The 20,408-nt window shown below is 38.4% G+C and overlaps 1 protein-coding gene across 3 annotated transcripts in view; it reads left to right on the top strand.

Moving 5' to 3' along the window:
- LOC131431886 (uncharacterized) overlaps positions 1-20,408 on the top strand; it is a 380,408-nt gene that overhangs the window by 263,353 nt on the left and 96,647 nt on the right. For all 3 annotated transcript variants that reach the window (XM_058597830.1, XM_058597832.1, XM_058597831.1), the window contains one exon: positions 11,252-11,418. In XM_058597830.1, coding sequence (XP_058453813.1) covers positions 11,252-11,418 — 167 coding nt within the window. The remainder of the gene's footprint in view (positions 1-11,251; positions 11,419-20,408) is intronic.

Raw genomic sequence — 20,408 nt, 5'->3', positions numbered from 1 at the left:
AATTATTGCTTGATTTTTGTTTTACAAACAATTAAGAACAAAAACATATATCTTAAATTTTCCGCTATCCTAAACGACATCAATTATAATCGATAGAATATTAAAATTTAAATATCACAAACTTAGAATTATTTCGGAATGTATGGAATTCGAAAATTATTTGAATTTTGTATTAGTAAACAATTCAGAAAAAGTAGAATTCCGAATTTAGCACAAAAAATCACACGAAATTAAGTAAAACTTGTTTTTTTCCACCTAGTTGTGTAATAATGCCTTTCTCATATCTCTCTTATTCTCATATAAAAATGTATTCTTCAATTAGTTTTGTTTGATTTTTGAAAAACATGAAAGCTAGTGCATGAAATAGTGTAACCTACAAAATGAAACAGTTCTCAAATCGGTTAGGCCATCTTTCGCAGTGAAGTGAGTTCCACTATTTCACGTACTTATGAAACTGGAATCGCCCCGAATATTGGTTTTGCAGCAGCCTTTGCGATTAGCACCAATCTATTTGCAGCTTACAGTTGTCTTCGTCTCGAAAACAACCTCTTTGTTTGAATGCTTTTTACTGAATGAAACCCTACACCTATGTTATCAGAACTAATTGGCTCAAGTGGAATGTTCTCCTAGTTATTTGGAGATTCGAGCCTTGCCGTAGCTTCTCATCAACTTCCTGATGGGAAGGGAAGGATAAAAGGAACATGGAAGGGAATTGGGAATTGGGTGAGGTGGGAAAACAGCACAAAACATTAAGAAATAAATCGTCCTGCATCCCCGAAAGGATGCTGAACGATCTGCAAGTGCCAAAATGCACGCTTGATAAAACCTCCAACCACCGAGAGGCCTTAGAGATTTTACAAAAGCGACACCATTCTGCATTCCCCGAAGAATGCAGAACGATTTTTTCCGGAATATGCACTTGAATTAATTTGACACTTTAGAAGACAAAAATACCTTATTTTCATATACCTTATGAACAAAAAAAGAACCGGAATTTTCATTTTAAAATTCCCGCGCTTGTCCAATCGGTAAAAATTTTATTCTCTCAACGTTGGCAACACTTTTATACACATTCTGTCAAATTTTGACGCATATCGTACGATTAGTTTTTGTTTGGCGTCTATACAAAGAAGTTGAAAAATTTTCGTGTGGCGATTTTTATAATGGATGAAAATTTAGAACAACGTGCGTGCATCAAATTTTGTGTTGCAAATGGATTTATGGATTATATTTATGGATTATGGATCAGCCGAACACATTTTAACTGATGTTTTGGGTTTGAAACGCGTCGCTTCTCGGCTGGTGCCAAAAAAGCTGAATTTCATTCAAAAACAGCGTCGTGTTGATGTGGCCAAAGAGATGATTTCCAACACAGATAGGGACCCTACATTCATCGAATGCATCATAACTGGTGATGAGGTGTGGATCTATGAATATGACGTCGAAATCGCACAACAATCGACCGAATGGCGCTTCGAAGGCGAGGCGTTGTTCTAAATTTACATCCATTATAAAAATCGCCACACGAAAATTTGTAAACTTCTTTGTACAGACGCCAAACAAAAACTAATCGTACGATATGCGTCAAAATTTGACAGAATGTGTATAAAAGTGTTGCCAACGTTGAGAGTATAAAAGTTTACCGATTGGACAAGTGCGGGAATTTTAAAATGAAAATTCCGGTTCTTTTTTGATCATAAGGTATTGGAGATGCATTTCACTTCTCAAGGGAATTTTCCAAAATTTACTCAAACGTCAAGAACTGTTCAAGCGTGAGCACAATTAATTGGTCATAAAATAATAGTGTACCATAGTGGTATACAAAAAAAAACTAATGATGATGATTTGATCTACTTTGAACTCATAGTCGTAAAATTCCCGGTGAGAAAAACCTTTCAACGGAAATCCTCCGTTGATCTAATACGTTGCGTAGTTGGTCCGACGAATGACCCCATTTCTCAGTGAGTTTCAGAACTAGTATAAAATCCAACCAATATAAATGAGTTCATTACGGTACATGACACAAATTCAGCTCACTCTAAAATATTTCATCCCTTTTGTTTCGTTCCTACATTCTAACAATCTCTTCAAGTCATTTTTTTAATACTTTTCAGCAGGAGCAAACTGAATATTTACTGAATACATTGAGACAGTTTCCGTTCATTATTGCGGTTCGGTTTTCTAGGGTATATCACCTTTACATGAGATTATTCTGGTTCATAAGCTTCATAAACCTAAAATATTTGCTTCATTTCTCATAGAAGATTTTTTTTTCTCTCCATTTTATTAGCATTCGAGCCATTGTTGTTTTACGTAAATAACTGACAGTAATAAATATGTAACTAAGGTTACGGGTAATTGTTATTCGAATAACAACAGTTGAGTTGCCAGTTTCGGTAATTTTTCTGCGATACCATTTTGACATTACGAGTTACTGAATGGTAGTTAAATTTGTGATAAAGTTTTCAAACACGAGTGGCAGGTCGTGTCGTCGACTTTACTCTGGCAGGAATTACAAATCACCCTGCGTCTCCACAGGTATTTGGATTATAGATGCCAAACAAAGGAGACGCAGATCGCGTAAAAGCATGCTAGATTGGTTCGAACTACAACTGAAGTGTTTTAGTTTATGTTTCACAACTTTCGTTCGGAGAACGTACCTAGAAACGATCGCAGCAGGCATACGCGTCGGACGTGAAAAATTTTCGCTCTCATCAAAATCGTTCGAAAATAAGAAAATCTAATGGGTTTTTTCGTTGAAAATTACTGGTGGCGTGGATTGCTCTGGTTTTGCACTTTCGAGCAGAAATGGCAATGAAACACCGTGAAAAAATTGCACTTTTGCTCGAAAGTGCAAAACCAGAACAATCCACGTCATCAGCGTTTTTCAATGAAAAACGGCATAAATACAACTAATGTCATTCTGAATATTGTGGTACGTTACTTCTACAAGTGAAAAATTCGTCAGTATATTTCCTGACGTTATTTTCCTTCCAGAATGGTTGTTATCAGGCCACTATCAGATCATGTTTGGCTCCAGTCACTCTGCTGTGCCTCTAAAAATGAACTCTTCATACACTCGAGAATGCCAATCCGAACATCATCCATCAGGTTCGACCTGGATGGATCCGACCATCCCGGATCCGGTGTTCCCCTCCGTATCTCACAGCTGGAGGCAATTACTTCCCGTTGACGACGGTGGCGTTGGCAGGGGTGCAATCCGGAATTGGGTTGCCAGGCAGAAAAGGTCGACGGGTGAGTGCCTATCACATATAGCTGCGTCGATGGGGCGAGGCGGCCCCCAGTCTGTTGACTGTTGATGCAAAATAAATAGCTTTCTGGCAGTATGGGTGACAAAACCTGACAGCCAACAGGCGACAAAAAGCTGCAGGGTTTTAATTAGATTTAGATGTTTTGTTTCACTTTGACTCCCACTGCGGCGTTCGAATGATGTTGCCTTGTTTTGGATTTAGCAAATGATTTTCGGATGCGAATGGGAAAAGGGTTTCAGTTGGTGCTTTGACAGTGCTCTAATCTGGTCTTGTTAAAGGTTGAGTATGGAATTTAAATTGAAGTAGCTTGCCTTTATTAGCCTTCATTAGACAGCTGATGGCAGAACAGTTAATTTAACACTATTTTGTGCGTTTTTTTGGACAACTTTACTATCTTCTAGTAGTTCGGTTACATCGCTTTGTTCTGAATTCAGTTATCTTTTCTGCTTGGCAAAGGCAGACCGAACTTTTCGGCTAATTACCCGAAAAAAAATCTGAATCACCCACCCGTTTTCTTATTCCAACTACTAATGACTGAAGCATTAGAATGACGGCGTTTGTTTTTATCATAACGATAATTGGAATGATAATTTTCTGTAGCGATTTGTTGTTTAGCACGTGATATGTTCAAGTCTGACAAATGTTTAACTTCCCAAACTCAATGACACTGCTGTCCTTTCTCTCTCTCCCTCTCCCTCCCTCCTTCCCTGTTGTATCACTTACTCATTCACCAGCACCATCACCACCGGAATCCGCTTCACTTCAGATAACTTTGTTACGTTTCCGACACTGCAAATGAATCCATTAGACGTATTCCGTTGCCTCCGGCTGTACCAGACAAACCGAATGGAACGGATGCCGTTAGAAAGTTGATAATGACGTATCGCCCTTCGGGGATCTCTGCTCTAATGACGAGTGTGCAAATTTGAACTTTTAATGTACGGCAAACTGTTTAACATGCAATCCATGCTCTGTGAATTTTAAAGTTGAAATGATGTTCCACAAGTTGTAGAAGTATGGAAGGAGCAGAGATTTTTCGTGATTAAAGCGGATGACTTTTACGAGCCACTCAATTAGTTTTTTTTAATGGAAGATACGAAGTTGAACGAGTCTGAAAATATTTGAATGCTGATTAAGGAGTGTATCGAAAATAGGCTTTTTACATACATTTGCGTTGTACGCATGTATTTATGATGGTTTTGCCTTTCTCATAAAGCTTACTTCAGATAGAATTGGAACAAAGACAATTGCCTGTATTTCAGTTATTTATTATTGAATTCAAGATCTTTTTTATACAAATGTAGCGTTTTCTTCATACTTTTAAGAAAAAATACGGATAAAATTATTCGTCACGGTTTCGAAGGAATTCTCGAATTTTTCTTGTAACACGGCTTATTAGGCGGCGCACACATTCTTCGTCCATCGTTTTAGCTATCTTATTCCACCAGGTCATCATCTAATTGATGTCTTTGACAACCTTTCCCTTTGCCTTGAGTCTCCTCTTCATGACTGCCCAGTATTTCTCAATAGGGCGGAACTGGGGGCAGTTGGGTGGGTTAAGGTTTTTTGGAACAAACTGGACCCCTTTCTCTGCATACCATTCTTGAACGCCTTTGCTGCAATGACAGCTTGTCAAATCTGGCCAAAACATTACGAGATGATCGTGGGATCGAATGAACGGCAAAATTTGTTTTTGGAGACAATCTTTTTGGTATAGTTTCGATGTCATTGTCTTATTTGTAACGAAAACTTTCGTTTTTTGGCCACAGCTGCAAATGCCCTGCCAAATCAAAAATTTTCTTGTAAATTTGTCGGCAAAAACAAATTTAAATTTGGCTGGAATATCCTCCCGAGCCGTTGCCAAGTAAAATTTTTGATCTGGGATTTGCCCGAAGTCAGCTTTGACATAGGTTTCATCGTCCATCAGAAGACACCCGTCGAACTTGGGCAGCACCTGGTCATATAATTTCCGGGCACGAACTTTGACCACATTATTCTGTTTTATGGTCCGATTTGGCTGTTTGCTAGCTCGATATGACTTGATTCCTTTCCGGAGTCGAGTTCTCCTCACGGTACTACGGGCAGCACCGAATTTTCTGGTCAGATCACGGTCCCACAGATTATTATTCCTCTTAATTGCTTCAAAATCTTACGACGCAGTTTCCGGTCGACAGTTCCACTCCGACGATTGGCTTGAGGCTTCCGAATCGTCGTCAATGTTTCCTTATACCGTTTGATAACGCCCCATACGGTATTTCTGGGCAATTTCAGCTGTTTAGCTAGCCTAGATGCAGACCACAATGGATTTTCCAAATAACTGTGCACAATTTTTTCCCTTCTTTCGGCTTCCATGTTGATTGTTTACAAAGTACAGTCGGTTTGCGAAATGTCAAAAATCATACGTGAAGCTGACAAAATTCCCGACACGTGGGTGCCAAGAACTTCCAAATCCGTCCACCAGGAGCGCCACAATATGAGCAAAAGTTTGTTCCAATTCTAAATGAAGCAAGCTTTATAGAAAGGTTATGCAATCACTTGAAAACGCGACTAGTAAAAATTGGCCCCGAGGTTGATCTGAGCAATGTCTGTGTGTGTATGTATTTTTGACGATTTTGACAAACTTAGATTCAAATGAAAGGTCTCATGGTCCCATGCGGAATTCCTGAATTTCATCCGGATCCGACTTCCGGTTCCGGAGTTATAGGGTAAAGTGTGTTCAACATTTACACCGTCACTTAAATCGGCGAAACAAAAAACGTAAAAAATTTTCTAAACTGGTCTCAAAACTACACGAATCGATAGTCATTATCAGTAGGCAACTAAACAAACCATCTCCGGCTATCCTGGTTCCCGGTATCCGGTTTCGGAAGCACCGGAAATAGTGGTCATATCGACGTGAACATTTTAAAAGGGCCTTAAAACAATTAACAGATTCTCTTTGTTTAATTTCTCTTTCGATTATATCTGCGTTATTACGCAATTGTTCGTTACATGTATGATACTATTACAAAGCTGGAGATATTTTCTTTTATTCTGAATACAAATTTGGTGAGTGAACGTCAAAATTTAGGTGTTATTAACAGAAGAGAAAGTAAACAAAGAGAATCTCTCATTGGTTTATGTGCCCTTATGAAATGTTCACGTCGATATATTCCAAAATGGATCTCACTCACTTTTCTCAGTGATGGTTTCACCGATTTCTACAAAATTAGATTCAAATGAAAGATCTTCCGGTCCCATACGAAATTCCTGAATTTCATCCGGATCCGACTTCCGGTTCCGGAGATATAGGGTAAAGTGTGTTGAATATTGTACACCGTCACTGAACCTGGCGGAACAAAAACCGTAAAAAATGTTGTAAAATGGACTCAAAACCGTTATTCCCAATCTAAAATGAAAGGTCTCGTGGTCTTACCAAAAATTATTGCATATTTTCGGATACAACAAACATTTAAATCGTCATTTAGAGTGCGATGGCAAAATTCTATAAAATTTTCAAAATGTGAATAAAAACTAGTAAAGTTTGTAGGTCATGTTAGTTGGTGGCCGTACGAACCGATTTCGATTATACCGGTTCTCGGGTTCCGGTGCCGGAAGTGCATATAATAGTGAACTTCGTTTTCTTAAGGATGACCTACGCGAGCAAAACACTGTTTCACTCTTGGTTTCTTTCAAAAATCGAAGAGAAAAATTTTAAATAGAATACCACAATATTATACATGAGAAAGGCATCATTACTCCATTACGTGGATTAAAATAGGTATTTTATGCTCAGATCACAGAATGCTGTCAGCTTTCGTTTGTTTACTTGTTTGTGCGGTTGAAATTCTGCGGTTTCAAAATGTCGCGTATTGAAAAGGAAGTGAAAATTAGGGTTCTGGACACATGACTAAGTGAGAAGGGTATTACTATACGAAAATTAGAGAAGCGGTTTGGAATTCATCATGTCAGTGTTAAAACTACCATTAATAAGTTTGGGAAACACTATTCTTTGGATGAGCTACCAGAAAGAGGCAGAAAATCCGGTTCTTGCAACCCGAAACTGGACCACAAAGTGGTATCTCTAATTGTGTAGAACAAATCAATGTCAATACATGATTTGGCCCTAAAAGCAGAAACGAGTGTCGGAATGAACCAGCGTTTCAAGAGGCGAAATCACCTGAAGACAAGAAGCAGAAAATCTCGAAACAAAGAAAGGTACTGGTATGGCAAGCAATAAGTTACTGTGGTTTGAAGTCAAACATTTTTTACACTACCGGAACTATAAATGCAGAAATCTATCGATCTGAGTATCTCCAGAAGAGATTGCTGCCTTTATATAAGAAGGATAGTACACCTCCACAGTTTTGGCCGGATTTAGTGTCGGCTCACTATGCCAAAATCACTCTCAATTGGCTTGCGGAAAAGAGTATAAATTACTTTGAGAAAAATATCAATCCACCAAATTGCCTTCAGCTTCGACCCATCGAACGTTACTTGAAAATCGTGAAGAGGGTGACCAAGAAGACTGGTAAGGCAGCTGGGAACATACAGGAGCTCAAAAAAATTGGGCTCAACCGTGCAAAAAATGCGATGCAACACTTGTCCGGAACTTGATCATAGATTTTTGGAACAACTTTTTCTGCTTGTTCTCCTTAGTTTCAATATTAATAGATTAAATTTGTAGTTGAGGAAATCTGGAGCGGAATATATTGTTGATTTATTTCATTAATGAATTGTGTGTTAAACCTTTTGGTTTTAAGTGAATAATATTTTACTATTTCTCATAAATTTTAGGAGCAATTACAGATACTTTTGGATTACGTATATGCGATGGCTTTCGATAACTGATTCGGATGAAACTGTATTGCTAAATCATGTGAGCTCCGTTTTTAAGTTATTAGCCACTACTATGATTTTTCTGTAGTTGCATCGTCACTTCTAAAGACAATTTGAAATTTTTAACATTCATCACCTGGAATTTCCGGATCCGGAGGTTGGATCTCGATGAAATTAAATAGGATCAAGTGTCTTATAATCACCCTTGATTTGAACATAAGTTTGTTAAAATCGGGTCAGACATCTATGAAAAATTGAGTTCAATTTCGGAATTTTTGACTACTTGTCGACACTCGACGTAGTTCTGGAACCGCGTCGCAAAGTCGAATCCGCACGATGGGGCTATGTGGGCTCGAAGAAAATATATTAATACAATATCTCAATGTTTTCTTGAAGGGAGCATATTATAACAATTTCACCTATGTGCTGGTACGGAAGAAGAAAACGCCACCGCCTTGCACACAGCGAGCTATGTTCAATTTTGTAAAGCGTGCAGAGTTGCCACATTTGAATCTATTTTTAACTTGACATAACTGTTTACAAATTGGAAAGGTTATGGTAGTTTATATCCAAAGAAAGTTTTTGATTTTATTCAAGTTTGAAATCAAAAATCTTGACATAATCTTCTAGTGATATTTTTGAAAATATAAGTAATATGAAAATGGCATCATTACACCTCTAGGTGGATGAAAATGGGTTTTTTGACGTCAATACGACTCACTTTACAATGGGGCGCCAAAATTTACCCTATGGGAGAGTGATAAGTTTTAGATCGTGAATATCTCTTGTTATACTTAACCCAACAGCATAATTTTTTGTCCATGCTAACAGAAATATAATCAGAAATTTGTGATTAAATTTCTAACAGTGTAAAATAATCATAAATAACTCAAAAACAATGTTTCTCAAACTTTTGGAAACAATGAGGAAAACTCGTCACGTTTGCTTGCCTTTTTCGAACTGAGACGACGGTTTTGAGACATATCAGTTCTGATGCTCTGCTGGCAGAGTGTAATAGGTAAGCCTTGACCAAAAATTATTCATTTTTCTAGTGCATCAGACGGAACTGGACACCGTGCTGAGATTCTTCCACCATTCCATCAGTAATGATAAGGTGGTAAAAAACTCAAATGCTCAGGTGGTGCTCTCCTTCGCCTTCGGATGTCGTGGCTGCAGTCACCCAGCATTAGCAGAGAACTAAATGTTTAGTTAAATTCAAGAACTAATCTTAAACCTTAGAATCCTGAGTTTAATTTCAAGTTCCGAATTTAGTTTCATACTTCAATTTCAAAATTTAGTTCCAGATTACAGGTTCAGAATTTAAGGATTAATATAATTCACAAGTGTTAGATTTTCAAATTTGCTTTGCTACTTAGTCACTGTAGACTAGCTGGCGCACCTTTTTGCGAACGTTCCTCATTAAATTCCGTACAGATTTCACGGCGACAAGTTTTGACACTTTTTTCCAATCTTTTTCAAACTGTTGAATGGTTTCGGCTGCCGAAACATGTTTCCTAAGATGTGCCTTCGTTAATGCCCATAATTCCTCAATTGGTCGAAGTTGTGGGCAATTAGGTGGATTCATGCCTTTTGGGACGAGAGTGACATTTTTGGTAGTATACCATTCTGCCGTTGATTTCGAGTAGTGACAAGAAGCAAAATCTACCCAGAAGACAACAGGATCCTTGTGGCTTCGAATCATGGGTAGAAGTCGTTTTTGTAAACATTCGTTGATGTATATTTCGCTGTTCTTTGAAGCGGTGGTGATGAAGGGTTTCGAAATCTTACCGCAGCTACAAATTGCTTGCCAGACCATAGCTTTCTTACCAAATTTTTCGACTTCAATCGATGTCTCGGACGGGTTTAACACTTGCCCTTCTCGCACCGTATAATATTGTGGTCCCAGCACGGATTTATAATCGAATTTCACGTAGGTTTCGTCATCCATGATTATGCAGTTCAAATTTCCAGCAAGAATCGTATTGTGCAGCTTTCGAACCCTCGGCCTGATCGATGCTTCTTGTTTCGGACTACGTTTTAATTGTTTCTGCTTCTTATAGGTTCGAAGATTCAAACGTTCTTTAGCACGAAGAACATTTGACTTCGAAGTGCCCACTTTTTTGGCCACATCTCGAACTGAAACCTCCTTCTTTTGCTCGAACGCCTTCAGAATACGTTTATCCAACTGAGGGTTAGTAGGACCTTTTTTTCGACCCATTTTCGGTTTATCCTCAAAGGTGTTATCCTCACCGAACTTCCTGATTGCATTTCGCACGGCTTTTTCACTTACTCCTTCCATTTTTACTATCTTTCTCAGTGACAGTCCGCGTTCTGTGCACCATTTGTACATAATTTTTCGACCTTGTTCTGCTGAAAGTCCACGTATTTCGGAATAAAATAATGAAAACGAATAAACAACTGCACAAGTGGTTAGAGAAGAGTGTAAACAACAGGACGCAGTCATAAAAATTGACAGATTCTGAACCATTGCGAAATGATAGCGGTTTTTGGTTGCGTCCACACTTTCTGGGACAGTCTTTAGCCTTTCTATATGCGGTATGGAAAAAGAAAACATCATTGCCTTTGCTCCGTTCGTAGCGTGCTTTCTTCAATTTCGTATAGCGTGCAGGGTTGCCACAATTAAATCTGTATTTTCAGTATATATAGTAAATTTGTGAAACTTTCACTCAATTTGTACCTACTTATTAGTGTTATTACAAAATCATGATAGCGGTGCTTTTATTGGAAAATTTTCTAATGAAAATTGGAGGGCTAAGTGTTCTATATTATTCGACACAGTTCTTGGAGCTGAGCAATGTCTGTGTATGTATGCGTGTGAGTATATGTCAAATAATGTTACTCTGTTGTCTGTTTTCGAGATATTTTAAAATCTAATGTTGTTTGATATTTTGAAAACAAAATCGAAGAAAAATCGCTGGTTTATAAATTTATAAGGGAGTAACCACCATTTAGAAAAAAAATATTAGCTGTGATATTTTAATAAATACTATTTTTTTTAAGCTAGTAGAAATCCTTATAAAATAGTATCTTCACTAGTAAATTTGCCATCAGAATCACTTGAACATGTATAAATTTGAAACTATTGTTTTTCAATTCGGACTACCACTGATTTTGTATTTCCCGCTTTCATTCATTCACAGCTCATCCTCGAAATAAACAGCGAAGTCGCACTCTTTAGGGACCTTCTAATACATGTCGGCCAGTCACGAGACTGTCCGGAGCTGCGGGAAAAGATCCGAAAACTGCGGAGATCCTGTGTGGAAGCCTGCAAGCACACGGCTGCCCTGATATTGCCGCAAATACGAACGTAAGTAGCTTTAATTTTCTCCAGGTATAATTAAACAGCGTCGGAACGAGAGAACAGTGATATCCTAGAACGCCGGAGAAGGGGGCAAACAAAATACATCACCTCAATTATCACTTTCGAATAAATGTCCGAAAATAATTACGTAAGCCGAAGGCTCATTTAGTCCAAATCAGGGGAAGCAAAATTACGGACCGGAGCACAGCTGCGCCCGAAAAGACCAGTGAAATTTTGTTGTCTGTCAATATTTACCCCACCGCACCCTTTGAATAAGTTATAATGAAAAGTAAACATTTCATAAGGCACAAAAAAACGTGATAGAATCTACCGTACCGTGGCAAGGCAGAGAGGGGTCAACGAGTTACGGTGAATTTGCCAACAAGGTTTTAAATGTTTAAATAGGATCTCAGCGCAAGGCTCACCGGAAGATTTTTTTTTTTTTGTTTTGGATCCTACCATAGAGCAGTAGACGCCAGAAAGCCACGAGCAAGGCATTGCCTTGTCCGAAAGAAAAAAAAGCAATGTAACATTTTTTGCATGTTACACTGAAATACTGGATGCAGATGGAAATGTGATATTATTCCGGCGTGTGGCTTTGAGATGTGAATAGGAAATAGTATAACTCGACATGAGTACCTCCACTAAAAAACTGGAATATGAGAAGTAATTAAAACAAATTGGTCGTTTGTTTCACAGTAATTTGTAATGATTCCACAGTTTTTTCTTGTAAAAGAGAAGGAAAGTTGTCGTTGGCTAGTTATAAAACACCGTCAGAAATTTGATTACAAGAGTTGTTTTTTTTTTCAGTGAATCAAAAGTTGCTTTAATACTGAACAATATCAAAGAAATTAAACTGAGTAAAACCATCATCGTAAATATCTCAAATAAGAGACAACTTGTTTACTCTTATTTAATGGTGAATCATGGTTAAATGAAACGCGTCCTTTTGAAGGATACCCGAACTTGTGCTGCCTATTCTTCAGTCATACAACATAATATAACACAACATAATATAATATAAGAAGATAATAAACGAAACTCTTCACACGATTGAATCAGTGCCGTCAAAGAGAGACGAATATCATCGCAACAACAAAAACCCGGCATGGCTCATTTAACATAGAATCGACACCAGTGCGAGAGCGAATTTCTCTCGTCGACCTGTCTGAGAATCAAAGGTTAGCACGCTGCTGTGGGGATCCTCTCTGAAGCAACAAACGGTCGCTCATTCTCGTTTCGCGATCCGTGGAATCATTTTACTATTTCCGCTCTTTCTATCTGCATATAACCTTTGTATAAGTTGTGTCTATGAAAATGTTTGTGAATGCACCACACAAAGGTTTTGAAATATTGTAACCTAGTATGATATTCATCAAGTTGAATCATCGATTCGCTTTTCTGCGATAATTGTCAACTTGCGATTGGGAAATTCCACTCAGCAACGATCATTATCAGACTGTAATTTTTTTTCAAGGACCGTGAAATACTCAGAGTATGAAGTGGAGCGAAAAAATGTAGAAAAAATCTCTCGCGGTTCATGCGTTGAGAGATTCGAGTTCTTGTAGCATCTTCTACCGGATTGAAAGTGTTGTATACAATATAGCAGCTTGTGTCAAATTTTCGGCAATCAGCAACACTGGACACAATATATAGCAGTTAATGTCGTAGTGTAAGTTATGCTCTTATTTCGTCGCAGTACTGCAGGAAATATAATATTCCTCTTCTGATAATAATAATAATAATAACACTAATTTTTATACATAATATAAAATAATTCTTGTGAAATTTTTTGAAATGATCTCAATACTTTTGAATTCTTCAAAATCCTTCTGATTATCTTTTTTTCCGAAACCATCCGAAAGCTTTTCAAATTTTCGGAAAGCTTCAGATTCTGTAATTTTTTTCCAATTTGTCTGATATATTTTAGGAAGCGGATCATTTCGCCGAATAACGATTGACCGAATGGGTCATTTAACCGAAAGAAGCGACCTTTTTGATGTGAAACAACTTTATTTTTTATATAGGGGTGCAAATCAGAAACTCAAGGAAAAATACACGTAGAAATGTGGTCAGATTTTAAACACTCACAGCTCAGTATATTTGTATCAATTATTAATATTATTTCATTATTTGACTGGAAATATTTCTACGATTCGATTTGAATGTATCAAGCTACGTATTTTCAATTATAAATGATTGAAATTTTTATTAGTAGCGAGCAGTGTGCTATTTTGTCTGCTAAAAATCTCCGGCATATCAGATTTCTCTGCCATAGACGAAGGTTTTGAAGGGGTAAGCGATATATCAAAGGGAAAGCATCGCTCTGATTGGTTAATCGAATCAAAAGCGAAGCTGTTGGAAGCACGCGAATCTTTAAATAGAAGCAAAATTATAGCTAACGTTTCAGTCCTACGCGTAGCATGCTAGAGGTAGGTTGCTGCTAGACAGCAAGACAAAAAGTGCCATAAAACGATTTGAAACTTTAATTGGTATGCTCTGATCTTATGTCATGCAAGCTCGGATGAAATTCCATGTTATGTCGTTTCGCCTGAGAAATTGACATCTACCCCAGGGTAAATTTTGAGTGCTTAAGATAAATTTCTAATTTATATTAGATGAACTCGATTGATAACGAGAAAAAGTTTATCGCTTCAACCGAAATCGCAGAATGGTAGAGAAACTTAATGCTATAAAAATAACTGCTTGCATACAAAACTTAAACACAAGCTTGACGAAGAGAAGCTTTAATTTAAAAATCGTATTGCAAGTATTCAGATTCTGAACCCCAGCAAGTTCAGATTCTGAACCCAGTTAAAAAAAAAATAGGTTGAAACATCCGTCCTGGAATGCAGATTCTAAACAAATGGCTCAAAGCCCTGGTCCAGAATTTAGCTCCAGAATCTAGTTCAAGATACTGGACAAGAATCCTCAGAATTTAGCTATGATCCTAAATTCTAGTCCAGATTCAAAATCCTGGTCCAGAATCATGCACCAGTATGCAGGCCAATAGACTTCGCAGCCGATTCTTCACGTACAGAATCATTGCATGGCTAGTATTACGATCCTACAGACACTAAGAATTCTTCCAGGCCGGGTGTTAGAACATGCGTCAGTTGTCTTGTATGACCAGCGCTCTTTGCATCGAACCGCCAACCCGGGCCGACGAGGACACCTACATAATCGATATTCTGAATTCCAGATTCAGAATCCAGTAAACGGGTCGAAATTTTTGTAAGCAGTTATTACCTTTTCAACTACTGGGTGACAAATGGAACGAAATCACGGTCAGCTGGTTTTTGACGTGAACACCTTACAGAACAAATATTGCTTGTGAGATCATTTTGAGTTCATTTAGTATTTAGTTTAGTAATTTATGATACAAATTTCAGTAGCATAAGATATAAATCAAAATTGAACTTTTTCCTATCTACTTTCCTCGTTAGACACTGATTAAATTGAGAAATAAGGTTTGCAGAAAATTTTGGTACTCATGACTTTTGAAAAAAAAACTGCTTTCTCGCGTTACCTACTGGGTAGGTGAAACAAGTGAAAAATTTGCTTCGTTTAATTAATTTTAGACTGCGCAATTGAATGAAAAGGCACAGTTTTGAACAGTGCATCAAAAGTATTTCTTTTTGGTCGGTCAAGGTTTAGATTTCTAGTCCAGAATTTCGAATCGTGGTTCGGAATTCAGATCCTAATTTATGGTTCCAAAATCAGTACAGAATTAACGTTCAGGAGCCAGATCCAGAATTCCCATCCTAAAATCGTACATCCGTTGATGAATGCAGAAGTGGTTGGGGAAAGTAACAGCAATGACAGTAGGGCCGTTGCATGCCCCCTTCCAAATGATGCTTGACAACACTTGTGAAGTTATCAACAAGTAGATTAGATATATCTCTTGTTGTACTTAGTTCAACAACATGATTTTATTTCAGGAACTCCTAATCCAAAATTCAAATCCAGATCTCAGTTACGAATCAAGGCTCAGAGTCCCGGTCCAGAATTTAAGGTTCAGATCTAGAATCAAGCACCAGGAACCAGTTCCAGTGCAAAACGTCGGTTCAGAAATTAGGTCCAGATCCAGAACCCATGTTCAGAATCATGGTCCAAAATTCAAGCTTTAAGTTCAGAATCTAGATTTACGGGCAGTTACATTCCAGAATCAGAAATCATGCCAAAATTTTAGTTCCGGTTTCCCAGTCCAGAATTTAATTCCTAAAATTGGGTCCAGAATTGTGGTCCGTAATGCGGATTCAGAATTCAGATCTTGCCTTCATTTCTAGAATTCACTTCCAGGCTCAGACATCTAATTTAGAATTTAGGACAACAATCCAGGTTCGAAATCCCGGTCACGAATCCAGGTTCAGAATATTGGCTCAGAATCGTCGTTCAAAATTCAGGTTCAGATTCTGAATCTAGTTCCAAAAAAAATCAGGTCCAGAGTTCCAAATTCAGTTTCAGAATCTGGGTACAGATTCAGAAATCGGTTCCTGAATCCAGTTTGCATTTCCAGAAATCAGGTCGGTTCAAAATTTAACTTAAAATCTTAAATTTTGGTATAAATCCAGAATCCAGGTACAGAATTTTCGGTACAAGAACAGCTACGTAATCCAAGCTCAGATTTTCCGATTATGAATCCCGGTCCAGTAATCAGGTCAAAATTTCCGTATCAGAATCCCAGTCCAAAAGTAAATCCCATAATTCCGGTCTATATCGCAGATTCCGAATTCAGGTCCTGAACTCAAGTCCTAATCCTTAATTCAAATCCAGAATCTAGGCCCAGGTCTAGAATCTAGAATGATCTGATATGTAACAGTCCCGCATTGACGCAACTACGTATCCGGGTTTCTGGTTCTCCATACATGGTTGAGTCTGTGTATGCGGAGCTAAAATTAAAGGATATTCTCTCGTTTCTCACCCAATGTGGCAAGGAGCTATAGTCAGAGGGGTTCATCGTTGTTCCTGGCATCCCTGCATTCTTCCGGGAATGCGGAATTGGTGTCCCATTTGTAAAATCTCTAAATCCTCTCGGGGGTTGGAGGTTTTATTAACTATGCATTTTGGCACTTGCACTTTCTGTCTGTCTGAATAAGAAAATAATAACAAATCGAGCTATCATTCTAAATTTTTCCACTATTTTTCTATTGTCCGCAATTCTTGCAACCTTTTACAATCCATTATGATAGCTAAAAACCCTTCTTTCATAACAGTCTCGTGAAAATATATTTCATTACCTTGCCTTACCTAACAGCTATAGGCCTGGAATGTCCTTTGCTGTATCAAGAATACGTCTCCCCATAACTCGGTCCATGGCTGCTCGTCGCCAGCCACTCAAGGCACGGATGATTCTGAGATCACCCTCCACTCGATCGATCCACCTCTTCTTCTTGTACCAGTCGGATTAGATTCAAGAACCATTTTCACTGGGCTGTCGTCCGACATCCTTATGACATGTCCAGCCCATCGTAGACGTCCGATTTTAGGTGTCCGTACGATAGGTGGTTCTCCTAGCAGCCGTTGCAATTCGTGATTCATACGCCGTCTCCAACCACACGCCGTCAACCACCTCGATATCGTCACCGTCTATCAATATTCGTGGTGGGAGGCGTAGTGTTCCTTCTCTAGAGCCTCTTCCTCTCATGTATTTTGTTTTTGACGCATTTATGGCCAGTCCGATACGCCTAGCTTCAGCTATCAGTCCGATATAGGCTTCCGTCATCTTCTCAAGGTTACGTGTCACAATATCAATATCGTCAGCGAAGCCAAAAAGTTGTACGGACTTTCGGAAGATCGTGCCACTCGTGTCGATCCTCGCTCTTCGAATCACACCTTCCGAGGCAATATTGAACAAGATACGAGAAACTCCATCACCTTGACGTAGTCCTCTCCGAGATTCAAAGGGACTCGAGAGCGTCCCAGATATACGGACGTAGCACATCTCTTTATCCTTCGTTGCTTTTACCAATCGCGTCAGTTTATCCGGGAAACCGTATTCGTGCATTATCTTCCATAGCTGTTCTCGATCGATTGTGTCGTATGCGGCTTTGAAGTCAATGAATAGGTGATGCGTGGGTACGTTGTATTCACGACACTTCTGGAGTACTTGTCTTATCGCGAATATGTGATCTGTAGTGGCGCGGGCTCCAGTAAATCCCGCTTGGTACGGCCCTACGAATTCCTTAGCTATTGGTGGTAGACGACGGCAAAGGATTTGGGAGAGTACCTTGTAGGCGGCGTTCAGCAATGTGATTGCGCGGTAATGGATTTGTCGATCGATTTTTGAATCCCGTCTTTTGTCCTTTTCAAGTGATACAAATGTTGAGCAAGTTTGGATCGCTCTCGCTCTCGCAAATTACACACTCTATCTATGTGTACTTTACTTTCCACCTGATCGTGTGAATGATTTTGATATGATCAATCAGCATCTGGTCACTCTCGCTACAATAACTGACAAATTAAAATTTAATGATAGAATTATAATATTAGGCGATTTCAATCTTCCCGGGATTCAATGGATTTACTGTTCATATGGTTATTTGTTTCCCGATTCTCTGCGTTCTTCTATTACTCATACAATCTGGGAACTTCTGGATGATTGAACAAATTGCTTTATTGCGCGTTTCAACGTCGCATCCAAAAAAAAATCTTGAGCTCAACCCTAAACACTTTTGGAACTACGTGAACGAACAGAGGAAAGAATCAGGATTACCGACCTCAACGAGACTCGACGGTTTTGAAGCATCTACCACGCTTGGAATTCGCGATTTGTTTCGCAAACATTTTTTTCTCTGAAGAACATCTAACTGATCAAAGAATATCTCTTGCGGCGAATAATGTCCCTCTTCGTACTCCAATTGGATGTCATTCTATTATCTCAACTGCTACTGTGAGCTCAGCATAATAAACTGCTCTGGCAGCCTATTAGTTCCACTATCCATTATATTCAACTGCTCCTTACGTTCAGGAACTTTTCCTGAAATATGGGAGAAATCCTATGTGTTTCCTGTTTATAAAAAAGGAAACAAGTGTACAGTATCCAACTACCGCGGAATAGCAGCTTTGTGCGCCGTATCTAAACTATTTGAAATTATAGCTCTGGATTTTATGACACATAATTGTTCTAACTACATATCTGAGACTCAACATGGTTTCATGCCGAATCGTTCGACGTCTACAAATTTAATATCCTATACTTCCTTCATCATACGTTCGTTACAATCACGACTACAGGTAAATTCTATCTACACCGATTTCTCCGCTGCGTTCGACAAGATTAATCATCAAATAACAATCTCAAAGTTAAATAGACTAGGATTTAACGGGTCATTTCTGAATTGGCACTCATATCTTACTGGTCGCGAAATGATAGTGAAAATAGGAGACTGTACAACCTAACCATTCGCCGTTACCTCTGGAGTTCCTCAAGGAAGTCACATTGGACCGTTTGTATTTTTACTTTATCTCAACGATCTAAATTTTTCGATCAAGTGCATGAAACTATCATTCGCCGATGACTTCGAATTATTTCATGTCATCAAATCCACAGCTGACGCAGAGTTGCTACAAGAGCAGTTGAATAATTTGACTAACTGGTGTAATATCAACAGAATGGTTTTTAACGCCTCCAAATGCTCCGTCATCTCTTTTAATCGCAAACAGTCTATAGTCAGTTTCGACTATAATATTTCACAAATTGTTCTGGAACGTACATCGTCTGTGAAGGACCTTGGTGTTCTGCTGGACTCTAAGTTAAATTTCAAGGAACACATTGAGTTCACTATCTTCAAAGCCTCCAAGATGCTAGGGTTTATTTTACGCGTTACTAAAGAATTCGATGATGTACATTGCTTGAAAGCATTATATTGTGCCTTAGTTCGCTCTACGCTCGAATACGCTTCGGTTGTCTGGTCACCGTACTACCAAAACGATATCCAACGCATTGAAGTAATTCAACGGAAATTTGCTCGATTTGCTCTGCGTCGGGTTCCTTGGAGAAACCCTTGGAATCTTCCAAGTTACCATGCCAGATGCAAACTGATTGACCTCCATTTGTTATCTGTCCGTCGCGATGTCAGCTAGGCTACTTTTGTGGCTGATCTCCTCCAATCAAGAATAGACTGTTCCGAGCTCTTACAGCATTTCCTAGGGTTACTATCTAATTAGTTTTAGTTTTAGATATTTTAGAAATGCTATGTTCAAATGAAATGTATCATTTGGATGATTGTAATCTGTTGATGCTAAAGATGAGGAGGTTTTATGCCTGTTGGGGAGCATGTTTAACTGTAACTATCTCCACCGGCCTTTACCCTGTTCCAAATAAACAAATAAACAATTAAACAAAGTCAAATGAATGAAAAACTCACAGAGAAGATGATTTTTTGGAAAAAGATACGCTCAGAGACAGGACTCGAACCTGCGTTCTTATGCAATCCGTGCATACGCGCTACCATTTCGCTGTACCACACGACCGGGTTTGGTGAAGCGTACATCGAACACGGTCTAAATCCTAGCCCTCAGTCATTGCAAGAACTAAACTCAGTTATGACGACTTTACGTCAAACCAACTAAAATAAATAAATCGTCCTAAGATAGACGAAACGATGACTTAAGTGCTCGCAGTCGCTCTAAGATTTTTTTTTTTTCATATGAATTTCTTGTCATGGAATTTCTTAATCACACCATATTACATGTTTTTGCACGTAAATTTTGCGTGAACTGTAGGGCTCTTTTTACGTGCATTTTATGAGATGTAAAATCACAATGGTAAATTACGATAAAAATGTTTTTTTTTGTGATTCGACAGAAATTCTTTTAAATCGAGTTTTTTCAGTGTAGGATTCGATTCGAACTTTTCTCAATAGTTTTATTTGAAAATCACCAATAAAACACTTTTTGTAGGATGTGAAATTTCTGAAAAAAAACGATTTTTACTCGTTTATCAATATGAAGTCTGATAATCTGCTACTCATCTGGAATCGGTTCCAAGTAAA

The sequence above is a fragment of the Malaya genurostris genome, chromosome 2 (genome assembly GCF_030247185.1).
Source record: "Malaya genurostris strain Urasoe2022 chromosome 2, Malgen_1.1, whole genome shotgun sequence".
NCBI classification, from domain to species: domain Eukaryota; kingdom Metazoa; phylum Arthropoda; class Insecta; order Diptera; family Culicidae; genus Malaya; species Malaya genurostris.
Note: the sequence above shows the minus strand (reverse complement) of the source record. Positions and strands in the feature narration are given on the sequence as shown.